The 14,058-nt window shown below is 48.8% G+C and overlaps 1 protein-coding gene across 1 annotated transcript in view; it reads right to left on the bottom strand.

Moving 5' to 3' along the window:
- LOC115129995 (BCL-6 corepressor-like) overlaps positions 1-14,058 on the bottom strand; it is a 48,041-nt gene that overhangs the window by 8,794 nt on the left and 25,189 nt on the right. Inside the window, 2 exon segments of the mRNA XM_065018202.1 lie at positions 7,358-7,636; positions 10,908-11,413. Coding sequence (XP_064874274.1) covers positions 7,358-7,636; positions 10,908-11,413 — 785 coding nt within the window.

Below are 14,058 nucleotides of genomic sequence, written 5' to 3'. Positions count from 1 at the left end.
ACCTCCTTCCATCCATGAACATTGACCTCACCTCCTTCCCTCACCTCCTTCCCTCACCTCCTTCCCTCACCTCCTTCCATCCATGAACATTGACCTCACCTACATGACAGAAGCAAGCAACATGGTGGATCCTATTGATTATTTTAATGGCAAACAAAGTCACAAATGATCTAGATATTCCCTATTTAACAAATACACCCAATTCATCTGAATAAATTAGACAAAGTCAAACAGCTGAATAAAATCTAAATACTATTAGTGGTGAACTGATAACTGCTCTCTCCCAGTTATAATAATGAATAGATGCTGTGATCAGAGAGACTATGGAAATGGCTGCATGACCAAAGTCAACCATTCAAGCAGATAAAATCAACAGTCTCTTGCAACCACAGTAAGAAGCACAAACCAACGCCATGCCTCACCACAGATCCTCATTCCACTCACAAACACTGCACTCCAAAACCACACACAAATATACAAGACTCACTGTAGATATATACATCACCCACACCCACACACACACACGCACAGAATTGAGATTCTGCACTGCTGCCGGAGTGATATGCCACAATCCGAGTGTGAATTTGCATGTGTGTGGTGTGAGTGTGCTGTGAGTGTGGTGAGTGTGCTGTGAGTGAGTGAGTGTGTGTGTGTGCTGTGAGTGAGTGCGTGTGTGCGCTGTGAGTGAGTGTAATTAAAGGCAGTCCTAAGGCTAAGTGATACAAGTGTGAAAATTGCGGGAGAGATCGATCCAACGGAGCCTCCCAGTTTTGCACACTGACTGGAACTTGTTTTGGAGGGGCTGTGAAACGAAAGCAGGCAGGCGGCAAGCCCAGCGTGTGGAGTGGAGGGGGAGGAGGAGAGGAAGCGGCGCGTTGAAAGGCCCGGCCTCACGGCCCTGTCGTATTTCACAGTTTTCCTCTCTCTCTTGCATTCTCTACAGTGCTCACTGTCTGCTGTTCCGTGCTGCGCTGTGTGCGTGAGAGAGAGAGAGAGAGAGAGAGAGAGAGAGAGAGAGAGAGAGAGAGAGAGTGCGGCCCCAGGGAGCTGCTTGTGGCTTATCACACGCAGGCAGTTAGAAAAGCTTCCTGTCGGGGGCCTGCTGAAGGAGGGAGGGAGCCAGGGAGAGAGGGAGGGAGGAAGTGAAGAAGGGAGAGAGAGAGAGGAAGCGAGGGAGGGGGAGACAGAGGGAGGAAAAAACCCTGAAGGCTAGAAAAACAAGATGCCGTTGAGTTTATGCTCAAACACAGCAGCCATGTCTAGCGGCGCCGAGCGGGGACCGAGGGAGGGAGAGAGGGCTCAGGGGCGGACAGGGCTAGCGGAGGAGAAGAAGAACAAGGGAAGGGAGGAGGAGAGTGGACGCTACAGGATTAAATCTGCCCTCCTCCTCCTCTCCTCTCGTATAAATCAAAGAGCTCCGTCTGGAGCGCATGCCTCACTGCCTCCACTACACACACTACGGAGAGCACACACACACACACTCAAAACCCTGGCCACAGACGCTGGTCTACTAAAACCAACCCTACCTTTGATCTAGAGGGAAACCATTTCTCCCACCTCCAAACCGTTTCATCTTCCCATTTCATAGAACACACTACCAATTCCCTCCAACACCAACTCTATCTGTCCTGCTGTCCACCTCAGGTAAACACCACATTCACTTTGAGACTCTCTCTACTAGAGGTCGACCGATTATGATTTTTCAACGCCGATACCGATAACGATTATCGGAGGACCAAAAAATCCGATACTGATTAATCGGACGATTTTTTTTGTTATTTACTTGTAATAATGACAATTACAACAATACACTTATTGAATGAACACTTATTTTAACTTAATATAATACATCAATAAAATCAATTTAGCCTCAAGTAAATAATGAAACGTGTTCAATTTGGTTTAAATAATGCAAAAACAAAGTGTTGGAGAAGAAAGTAAAAGTGCAATATGTGCCATGTAAGAAAGCTAACGTTTCAGTTCCTTGCTCAGAACATGAGAACATATGAAAGCTGGTGGTTCCTTTTAACATGAGTCTTCAATATTCCCAGGTAAGAAGTTTTAGGTTGTAGTTATTATAGGAATTATAGGACTATTTCCCTCTATACCATTTGTATTTCATTAACCTTTGACTATTGGAGGTTCTTATAGGCACTTTAGTATTGCCAGTGAAACATTATAGCTTCCGTCCCTCTTCTCGCTCCTCCCTGGGCTTTTGAAATGCTATTAGTGCGCGCTAACTAGCTAGCCATTTCACTTACACCAGCCTCATCTCGGGAGTTGATAGGCTTGAAGTCATAAACAGCGCAATGCTTGACGCACAACGAAGAGCTGCTGGCAAAACGCACGAAAGTGCTGCTTGAATGAATGTTTACACACCTGCTTCTGCCTATCACCGCTCAGTCAGATACTTAGATACTTGTATGCTTAGTCACATTATATGCAACGCAGGACACGCTAGATAATATCTAGTCATATCAACAACCATGTGTAGTTATTATGATTGATTGTTTTTTTATAAGATAAGTTTAATGCTAGCTAGCAACTTACCTTGGCTTACTGCATTTGCATAACAGGCAGTTAGTCTCCTTGTGGAGTGCAACGAGAGAGAGAGGCAGGTCGTTATTGCGTTGGACTAGTTAACTGTAAGGTTGCAAGATTGGATCCCCCAAGCTGACAAGGTGAAAATCTGTCGTTCTGCGCCTGAACGAGGCAGTTAACCCACCGTTTCTAGGCCGTCATTGAAAATAAGAATGTGTTCTTAACTGACTTGCCTAGTTAAATAAATATTAAATAAAGGTGTTCATTTTTTTTTTACACAATTAAAAAATAAATAAAATAAAAAGATCGCCAAATCGGCGCCCCAAAAATACGGATTTCCGATTGTTATGAAATCGGCCCTAATTAATCGGCCATTCCGATTACTTGTTCGAGCTCTACTCTCTACCCCCAGCTCATCTCCCCGCGTCTCAAAAGGTTGTCTTTCTACTGCAGTCTCCTTTAAAACGACCATGTTTTGCATTGGAGAGTAAGAAGACGGGGATGAAGGGAGGAGGAAGGGAGCGAGAGGACGAGTCATGCGTTCCAAACAGCATTAATGGTTGGTTTCCTGCGAGCGGTGCCAGTCCTTTCAGGCAGCCCTGCTGGAACTAATCCACAGGCTCATTAATCTGGAGGGACAAATTAGTCATGGACGGCCTTAATCCCAATATTCCTAATATTCCCAGGGTTTAGACCAGGAAAGTGACAAGAGGAATTTTTATCCAAATTGTGTTTTTTTAGGGGCTTTTTAAAAATATAGTTTTGGGAAACTGGGTTGGATGTGGTAGGAAAGGGTTAAGAGCTACTGGAGACTTGGAGAGAGAAGAGAGCAGAGCTGTACTCCAGCACGTCTGTGTGTGAGAGAGCAGGGTGAGTGTATGTGGAAGAGCAGTGTGTGTGTGAGAGAGAGAGAGAGAGAGGGAAAGCAGTGTGTAAGCTAGCTAGGCGACAGCTCTGAGCTCTGTGCCTGGTGGAGGGCTCTCACATGGCCTCTCGTCTCTTAGACAAGTGAAGGGAGAGAGAACTAGCAGACGTAAACTGAACGAGATGGAGAGAATGAACAACAACAACCCAGGGAGAGAGAGACAGAAGAACAAACCAACCTACTAGCACCCCGTACAGCCCTTCAAACCAACACACTAGCACCTTGTACAGCCCTTCAAACCAACACACTAGCACCCCGTACAGCCCTTCAAACCAACACACTAGCACCCCGTACAGCCCTTCAAACCAACCTACTAGCACCCCGTACAGCCCTTCAAACCAACACACTAGCACCCTGTACAGCCCTTCAAACCAACCTACTAGCACCCCATACAGCCCTTCAAACCAACACACTAGCACCCTGTACAGCCCTTCAAACCAACACACTAGCACCCCGTACAGCCCTTCAAACCAACCTACTAGCACCCCGTACAGCCCTTCAAACCAACACACTAGCACCCCGTACAGCCCTTCAAACCAACACACTAGCACCCCGTACAGCCCTTCAAACCAACCTACTAGCACCCCGTACAGCCCTTCAAACCAACACACTAGCACCCCGTACAGCCCTTCAAACCAACCTACTAGCACCCCGTACAGCCCTTCAAACCAACACACTAGCACCCCGTACAGCCCTTCAAACCAACCTACTAGCACCCCGTACAGCCCTTCAAACCAACACACTAGCACCCTGTACAGCCCTTCAAACCAACACACTAGCACCTTGTACAGCCCTTCAAACCAACACACTAGCACCCTGTACAGCCCTTCAAACCAACACACTAGCACCCTGTACAGCCCTTCAAACCAACACACTAGCACCCCGTACAGCCCTTCAAACCAACACACTAACACCCTGTACAGCCCTTCAAACCAACCTACTAGCACCCCGTACAGCCCTTCAAACCAACCTACTAGCACCCCGTACAGCCCTTCAAACCAACCTACTAGCACCCCGTACAGCCCTTCAAACCAACATACTAGCACCCCGTACAGCCCTTCAAACCAACCTACTAGCACCCCGTACAGCCCTTCAAACCAACACACTAGCACCCCGTACAGCCCTTCAAACCAACCCACTAGCACCCCGTACAGCCCTTCAAACCAACCCACTAGCACCCCGTACAGCCCGTCAAACCAACCTACTAGCACCCCGTACAGCCCTTCAAACCAACCTACTAGCACCCCGTACAGCCCTTCAAACCAACACACTAGCACCCTGTACAGCCCTTCAAACCAACCTACTAGCACCCCGTACAGCCCTTCAAACCAACACACTAGCACCCCGTACAGCCCTTCAAACCAACACACTAGCACCTTGTACAGCCCTTCAAACCAACACACTAGCACCCCGTACAGCACTTCAAACCAACACACTAACACCCCGTACAGCCCTTCAAACCAACCCACTAGCACCCCGTACAGCCCTTCAAACCAACACACTAGCACCCCATACAGCCCTTCAAACCAACACACTAGCACCCCGTACAGCCCTTCAAACCAACACACTAGCACCCTGTACAGCCCTTCAAACCAACACACTAGCACCTTGTACAGCCCTTCAAACCAACACACTAGCACCCCGTACAGCCCTTCAAACCAACACACTAGCACCTTGTACAGCCCTTCAAACCAACACACTAGCACCTTGTACAGCCCTTCAAACCAACACACTAGCACCCCGTACAGCCCTTCAAACCAACACACTAGCACCTTGTACAGCCCTTCAAACCAACACACTAGCACCCTGTACAGCCCTTCAAACCAACACACTAGCACCTTGTACAGCCCTTCAAACCAACACACTAGCACCTTGTACAGCCCTTCAAACCAACACACTAGCACCCTGTACAGCCCTTCAAACCAACACACTAGCACCCCGTACAGCCCTTCAAACCAACACACTAGCACCCTGTACAGCCCTTCAAACCAAGACACTAGCACCCTGTACAGCCCTTCAAACCAACACACTAGCACCCTGTACAGCCCTTCAAACCAACACATTAGCACCCCGTACAGCCCTTCAAACCAACACACTAGCACCCCGTACAGCCCTTCAAACCAACCCACTAGCACCCCGTACAGCCCTTCAAACCAACCCACTAGCACCCCGTACAGCCCTTCAAACCAACCTACTAGCACCCCGTACAGCCCTTCAAACCAACCTACTAGCACCCCGTACAGCCCTTCAAACCAACACACTAGCACCCTGTACAGCCCTTCAAACCAACCTACTAGCACCACGTACAGCCCTTCAAACCAACACACTAGCACCTTGTACAGCCCTTCAAACCAACACACTAGCACCCCGTACAGCACTTCAAACCAACACACTAACACCCCGTACAGCCCTTCAAACCAACCCACTAGCACCCTGTACAGCCCTTCAAACCAACACACTAGCACCCCGTACAGCCCTTCAAACCAACACACTAGCACCCCGTACAGCCCTTCAAACCAACACACTAGCACCCTGTACAGCCCTTCAAACCAACACACTAGCACCTTGTACAGCCCTTCAAACCAACACACTAGCACCCCGTACAGCCCTTCAAACCAACACACTAGCACCTTGTACAGCCCTTCAAACCAACACACTAGCACCTTGTACAGCCCTTCAAACCAACACACTAGCACCCCATACAGCCCTTCAAACCAACACACTAGCACCCCGTACAGCCCTTCAAACCAACACACTAGCACCCTGTACAGCCCTTCAAACCAACACACTAGCACCTTGTACAGCCCTTCAAACCAACACACTAGCACCTTGTACAGCCCTTCAAACCAACACACTAGCACCCTGTACAGCCCTTCAAACCAACACACTAGCACCCCGTACAGCCCTTCAAACCAACACACTAGCACCCTGTACAGCCCTTCAAACCAAGACACTAGCACCCTGTACAGCCCTTCAAACCAACACACTAGCACCCTGTACAGCCCTTCAAACCAACACACTAGCACCCCGTACAGCCCTTCAAACCAACACACTAGCACCTTGTACAGCCCTCCAAACCAACACACTAGCACCTTGTACAGCCCTTCAAACCAACACACTAGCACCTTGTACAGCCCTCCAAACCAACACACTAGCACCTTGTACAGCCCTTCAAACCAACACACTAGCACCTTGTACAGCCCTTCAAACCAACACACTAGCACCTTGTACAGCCCTTCAAACCAACACACTAGCACCTTGTACAGCCCTCCAAACCAACACACTAGCACCTTGTACAGCCATTCAAACCAACACACTAGCACCTTGTACAGCCCTTCAAACCAACACACTAGCACCTTGTACAGCCCTTCAAACCAACACACTAGCACCTTGTACAGCCCTTCAAACCAACACACTAGCACCCCGTACAGCCCTTCAAACCAACACACTAGCACCCTGTACAGCCCTTCAAACCAACACACTAGCACCTTGTACAGCCCTTCAAACCAACACACTAGCACCTTGTACAGCCCTTCAAACCAACACACTAGCACCCTGTACAGCCCTTCAAACCAAGACACTAGCACCCTGTACAGCCCTTCAAACCAACACACTAGCACCCCGTACAGCCCTTCAAACCAACACTCTAGCACCTTGTACAGCCCTTCAAACCAACACACTAGCACCTTGTACAGCCCTTCAAACCAACACACTAGCACCATGTACAGCCCTTCAAACCAACACACTAGCACCCTGTACAGCCCTTCAAACCAACACACTAGCACCTTGTACAGCCCTTCAAACCAACACACTAGCACCCTGTACAGCCCTTCAAACCAACACACTAGCACCCTGTACAGCCCTTCCACATATGTTATCAAATCATCTTACCTCGTATCCTAGGCGGGAAGCCCTCTGGAGCAGGGTCTCTCCTGCGTTCTTGTTGACGATGAGCCTGCGGGCCTCAGGAGGCATGGGTCGGCTGGCAGGGGTAGAGGTGTGCACCGGGGGGTTGGAGGGGGTTGGCGTGCGGTCCTGGGTCTCTGTAGGGCTGGGGAGAGGGCTGAGCTGGGGGGGCAGGGTGAGAGGGGGGGCGGGGGAGGAGGGGGAGTAATCCGACAGGGATGAAGACCTCCTCCGCTTCTCGCTGCATCGCTTTTCCTTGACCTGCTGTGTGTGATGGGGGGAGGGAGAGAGAGGGAGAACGTAAGAGTCAGATCTTCCACAGAAAGCTTCCACACACATACTGAGATAACGCTATCCTCTCTCCTGTGGGTGTGTGTGTGTGGCTCGACAAGATGCTGCCCTACAGGCTCGTCCCATACTGACACATGGCTGTGGTGAGGGAACAACAGAAGAGAGGAGGAGAGAGAGTCTGAAAGAGGAACACGATACTGAGGTTATTAGAGCGCTGTCCGTCTTTCAGACTCCCCTTCCCTCTATTTTTACAGTCTGGGCTGCTCTCTTCCATCCCTCCCTCTCCGTCCTCACCCTCTCTGTCTGCGGAGGTTATCCTTTATGCCGTCCTCCACTTCCTTCCATCCCTCCCCCTCCGTCCTCACCCTCTCTGTCTGCGGAGGTTATCATTTATGCCGTCCTCCACTTCCTTTCTTCTCTCTCCCTCCGTTTTCCCTACTCCTTCCTCTCCCTCTATGGAGATTAGGGTCGCTGGTCTAGTCTAGGGTGAAGTGCTAATTATTCCCGACCACAGGTTGTGTGTGTGTGTGTGTGTGCGCACTGTGGGCCCTACACACACGTGGTGGCTGCGCGGTGGCGGGGCTAATAAATGTCAGCGCTTCTCCAGGGGCCCTGGCCGTGGCCTCGCAAAGTCATTTATAACCATGAGCACTGGCTTGTCACAGAGAGATGGGGGCGAGAGCGTGACTTGACTGCCCACCGCCAGAAATGCCCCAGGATACACGCGCACCCAATTGTTACTCCAAAATGTAAAGTTCCTAACAAAAAGCTGATTTTCCTCATACGCTTCCTTTGTAACACTGTTATAAGTTAGGCAGTTACAAATTCTACTCATATATCCTCAACAACACTGCAGTTACAAATTCTACTCATATATCCTCAACAACACTGCAGTTACAAATTCTACTCATATATCCTCAACAACACTGCAGTTACAAATTCTACTCATATATCCTCAACAACACTGCAGTTACAAATTCTACTCATATATCCTCAACACTGCAGTTACAAATTCTACTCATATATCCTCAACAACACTGCAGTTACAAATTCTACTCATATATCCTCAACAACACTGCAGTTACAAATTCTACTCATATATCCTCAACACTGCAGCTACAAATTCTACTCATATATCCTCAACAACACTGCAAATACAAATTCTACTCATATATCCTCAACAACACTGCAGTTACAAATTCTACTCATATATCCTCAACACTGCAGCTACAAATTCTACTCATATATCCTCAACAACACTGCAAATACAAATTCTACTCATTTATCGTCAACAACACTGCAGTTACAAATTCAACACTGCAGTTACAAATACACATTCCTGATGGTTGGTTATCCAGTTAGTATCAATAGTTGATGGTTGGCCATCCAGTTAATATCAATAGTTGATGGTTGGTTATCCAGTTAATATCAATAGTCGATGGTTGGTTGTCCAGTTAGTATCAATAGTTGATGGTTGGTTATCCAGTTAGTATCAATAGTTGATGGTTGGTTATCCAGTTAGTATCAATAGTTGATGGTTGGCCATCCAGTTAGTATCAATAGTTGATGGTTGGTTATCCAGTTAGTATCAATAGTTGATGGTTGGTTATGCAGTTAATATCAATAGTTCATGGTTGGTTATCCAGTTAATATCAATAGTTCATGGTTGGTTATCCAGTTAGTATCAATAGTTGATGGTTGGTTATCCAGTTAGTATCAATAGTTGATGGTTGGTTATCCAGTTAATATCAATAGTTGATGGTTGGTTATCCAGTTAGTATCAATAGTTGATGGTTGGTTATCCAGTTAATATCAATAGTTCATGGTTGGTTATCCAGTTAATATCAATAGTTGATGGTTGGTTATCCAGTTAATATCAATAGTTGATGGTTGGTTATCCAGTTAATATCAATAGTTGATGGTTGGTTATCCAGTTAATATCAATAGTTGATGGTTGGTTATCCAGTTAATATCAATAGTTGATGGTTGGTTATCCAGTTAATATCAATAGTTGATGGTTGGTTATCCAGTTAATATCAATAGTTGATGGTTGGTTATCCAGTTAATATCAATAGTTGATGGTTGGTTATCCAGTTAGTATCAATAGTTGATGGTTGCTACATCTAGATTGTTACCCCGAGTGTTTTATGTAAATATTACCTCCATGTATGAGATGATAAAATGCTATATTTGAAATGGGATCTGAAAACCCCCATATTTAGGCTCCGCATTCTGATTTGACACATTCTGAAGACACGTTAAATGAATGTGACGCTTCTAAAAGGAAAGTAACATGAAAGACGTTACGATGCTTTCATGATATAGATCTGCACTGTGTGTGTGTGTGTGTGTGTGTGTGTTTGGACACGTCTGTCAGCGACAGCGCTCCCAGCAGCCAGCGAACGGCAAACAGGATACAGCCACCGCGTCTGCCCCGGAGAGATCTCTGGGTGTGTGTGTGTGAATACCGCAGCAGGCGGAAGGAGGAGGAGAACGAGAAGAAAGGGAGCAGAGAGGCTCGGGAGGAGGGCTGTGTGTGTGTGTGTGTGTGTGTGTGTGTGTGTGTGTGTGTGTGTGTGTGCGTGGTGTGATTCTGCAGGTGCCGTGCTGACAGCTACTGCGCTGGGTAATTCCTCAGGGCTGGACGGACAGACACGCCAGCACGCACACACACACGCACGCACGCGCACACACACACACAACTCCTGCAGTATACTCAGTATTGTGATCTACATAGCCAGAGACAAGGCTCTCACAGACATGACACACCAGCCGAGGCCCATTCCCGCTCCCTGGGGTTGCTGTGTTTTGTGGAGAATGTGCTTCCGTCACACAGTCCAGACCTCTAGAGCACACTCACCCTCCACCCTGTTTCCCTTACTCCCTCCCTCACTCCTTCCATCCCTCCTCTTCCAGTCTGGGGCGGATTGTGCTCAGAGCAGGGGGAGGTCACAGCAGCGACACACAAACACAAACTCGCAGTGACCCCAAGCACATCTCCCTCTGAGCTTTCCCAGTGAGCTCCAATAAGCTCTATAATTGTAATAATCAACATGGTTGTGATTTGAAGCATATTTAAGGAGCTCTGCCCAGGGGGGGATTTCAGCCAATGGGAACACACAGTGGAACACAGAGGACTCGATCTCTCACACACTGGGAGAGAGGATGACAAAAAAACAGAGAGAATGTTTCCACAAGAGTCTGTGCACAAAAGCGTGAAAAGGAGTGTGTGTGTTCCACTCACCTTATTCTCCCTCTCTTCCCTCAGTTCTTCATTCCCCAGCTTCTCTCTCTCCCTTTCTTCCCTCAGTTCTTCATTCCCCAGCCTCTCTCTCTCCCTCTCTTCCCTCAGTTCTTCATTCCCCAGTCTCTCTCTCTCTCTCTCCCTCTGGCTGGTGTGTTTAGTCTTGCACTGCCGCTTGCCCTTGGGCTTGTCCTGGTCGCCATGCCAACGGAGTCTGGGGGCCACCAGGTCCCCCGTTGGATTGGGGTCGTGGTCGGGGTGAGGGCCGGGGGGTCCCAGTCCCAAAGCGCTGGTCCTGCGGTGTTCTTTTAGCCTCTGTCTCTTGTCTGACAGCCGCGGAGGGCTGGGGGTGAGGGTGATGTGGGGGTGTGCAGGGGCCAGGGAGTGAAAGGGGGTGAGGGCAGGGGTGGTGGTCTGCAGGGGTGGTTTTCTGACAGGGGTGGTGGACGGGGTCCGGTAGAGGCGGTCCCGATGCGCTGGGGTCAGAGGAACAGACGGCAGCACCACTAGACAGAGGGAGGGATGGGAGAGGTTAGCTGATCAAGTCCCGGCAAACTGAACCATCTCCCACAGAGCAAATACAACCAGCTAAATTACACTACAAATACTACTTATCCCCTGGCACTACTGGGAGTGGAGGCTTTTGTTCCAGCCCAGCACCAACACACCTGGTGGACCTGATAAAGATAGAATGGACTATTGTTTGTTTCAAGGCCATGTGCAACAGCCAACAACAGAAAAAAAGTATGTTCTTTCCCAAGTGTCTCTTTTTTTCTAGGATGAAAACAAAACAAGCATGTACTTTTCTCCAAGGTCTCGTTAGAGAATGTGATGAGACAGAGGGCTGGGACTAGAGAACGTGATGAGACAGAGGGCTGGGACTAGAGAACGTGATGAGACAGAGGACTGGGACTAGAGAACGTGATGAGACAGAGGGCTGGGACTAGAGAACGTGATGAGACAGAGGGCTGGGACTAGAGAACGTGATGAGACAGAGGGCTGGGACTAGAGAACGTGATGAGACAGAGGGCTGGGACTAGAGAACGTGATGAGACAGAGGGCTGGGACTAGAGAACGTGATGAGACAGAGGGCTGGGACTAGAGAACGTGATGAGACAGAGGGCTGGGCCTAGAGAACATGATGAGACAGAGGGCTGGGCCTAGAGAACGTGATGAGACAGAGGGCTGGGACTGAATGCTAGAGTAACGTTCTCGCGAAGACATCCGTGGATCTGGGGATTCTGATCTAGAGGAGGGGGTTATGGGATTCAGGAGGGATATATGAAATATGACAGACAGAGAGGGAAAACAGAGAGGTGAGAGAGAGAGAGAGGTGAGAGAGATTGGGTGGGCAAGAGATGGAGAGTGATTGCAAAAGGGCAGCAAGCATGCGAGACAAAGAGCGTGCGAGAGAGAGAGAGAGAGAGAGAGAGAGAGAGAGAGAGAGAGAGAGCAGAACAAAGAGAGCGAGAGGGAGTGCAGGAGAGTGAGAGCGAGAGAAAACACAAGGGAATGAGCTGAAGCGAGAGGAGGGTGTGTGTCAGCTGTTTTCCATTGCGTGCACCAACAGCGACATGAAACATACGAAATGACAGACTAGGTGCAGCTGCAATACACAGCGATACACACACTCATTTGCACGCACACACACACGTGGTGAAGAGACAGAGAGGCGGTTTCAGAGAGCCAGTGGGGAGGTTTAACTCGTCCATCTGGTAAATGATTTATCGTGCTGGGCGGGAGGCTCGCTGCAAATGGCCTTCCTCCTTTCTCCTCCTCTGAGGATATCCAGAGGGGAGAGGCCAATCCACCACACACACGCACTCGTTCTCACACTTACCTGGTCACACACCACAGCTCTTTCCGAGTAAATGGAGGAGGGGCTAAATGGAGGAGGGGCTAAATGGTGTGAGGAAAAAATGACACATTCTATATTGTGTGCGTCTCTCAAGAACTCTATGGACAGACTGGGTACCATGACAACAATAGGGACATGTTCTGCTTACCACTAAACCATTCCTATTGTTTAGTGTGTGTGTGTGTGTGTGGATGTGTGTCAACCTGTCTCGCAGTATGCAGGACGATGCCTATTATCCCCTAGCTACCTCTGACCCCCCCCTCCCTCCCCCCAGCACAGGGAACAGTCCCCAGAGAAGTGTCGCGCACTAAAGCATGTGTGGTGTGTAAACCGCTTCCCTTCTCCAATAAGGTGTAATTAATACCCTGTACTGTTGTGTTTCCTCCAGGGCTTAGAGGACCCACTTTAAACATCATGTCACCCCTCATCCTATTCAACCCCTTTTTCACCACTCAAGGTTTAACAGGGCTCTTATCTGCCTGGGGTGGAGCTGCACATCTTCAAATGAGTCAACGTACCCTGACAAACCCTGGGACAACGTGGAGGAGCTTTGAACACACCTCTAAACGCCCTGACAAACCCTGGGACAACGTGGAGGAGCTTTGAACACACCTCTAAATGCCCTGACAAACCCTGGGACAACGTGGAGGAGCTTTGAACACACCTCTAAATGCCCTGACAAACCCTGGGACAATGTGGAGGAGCTTTGAACACACCTCTAAATGCCCTGACAAACCCTGGGACAACGTGGAGGAGCTTTGAACACACCTCTAAACACCCTGACAAACCCTGGGACAACGTGGAGGAGCTTTGAACACACCTCTAAACGCCCTGACAAACCCTGGGACAACGTGGAGGAGCTTTGAACACACCTCTAAACACCCTGACAGATGAGACTAATGGAAAGGGTGGGGGTGTGTGTGGGTAGTGTCTAGTCATTTACACAGAGGATGTGTGTGTGTGTGTGTCTGACTGAGGGGTGTGTGTAGCACAGGGGATGCGAAGGAGTGTGTGTGTCTGATGCAAAGCGGATATCTATTTGTGGACCGTTGAGTGTGTGTGTGTGTGTGTGTGTGTGTGTGTGTGTGTGTGTGTATTTGTAGGTTCGTTAAACAACCATTAGAATGCAACACGGCTGAAAAGCGATTCAGAGAAGAGCAGTTTGACTGACACACACCTCTGCATGTTCCATATGTCAGAGGAGCCGTGAGTCACACAGTTAGACTCTTTACTGAAGACAAGGAAGGAGGATACGATATCAAGGAGAGAGATAGGAGAAAGATAGAGGCGAGA

The sequence above is a fragment of the Oncorhynchus nerka genome, linkage group LG5, assembly GCF_034236695.1.
Source record: "Oncorhynchus nerka isolate Pitt River linkage group LG5, Oner_Uvic_2.0, whole genome shotgun sequence".
Lineage (NCBI taxonomy): Eukaryota > Metazoa > Chordata > Actinopteri > Salmoniformes > Salmonidae > Oncorhynchus > Oncorhynchus nerka.
This window is presented reverse-complemented; position numbering and strand designations above follow the sequence as displayed.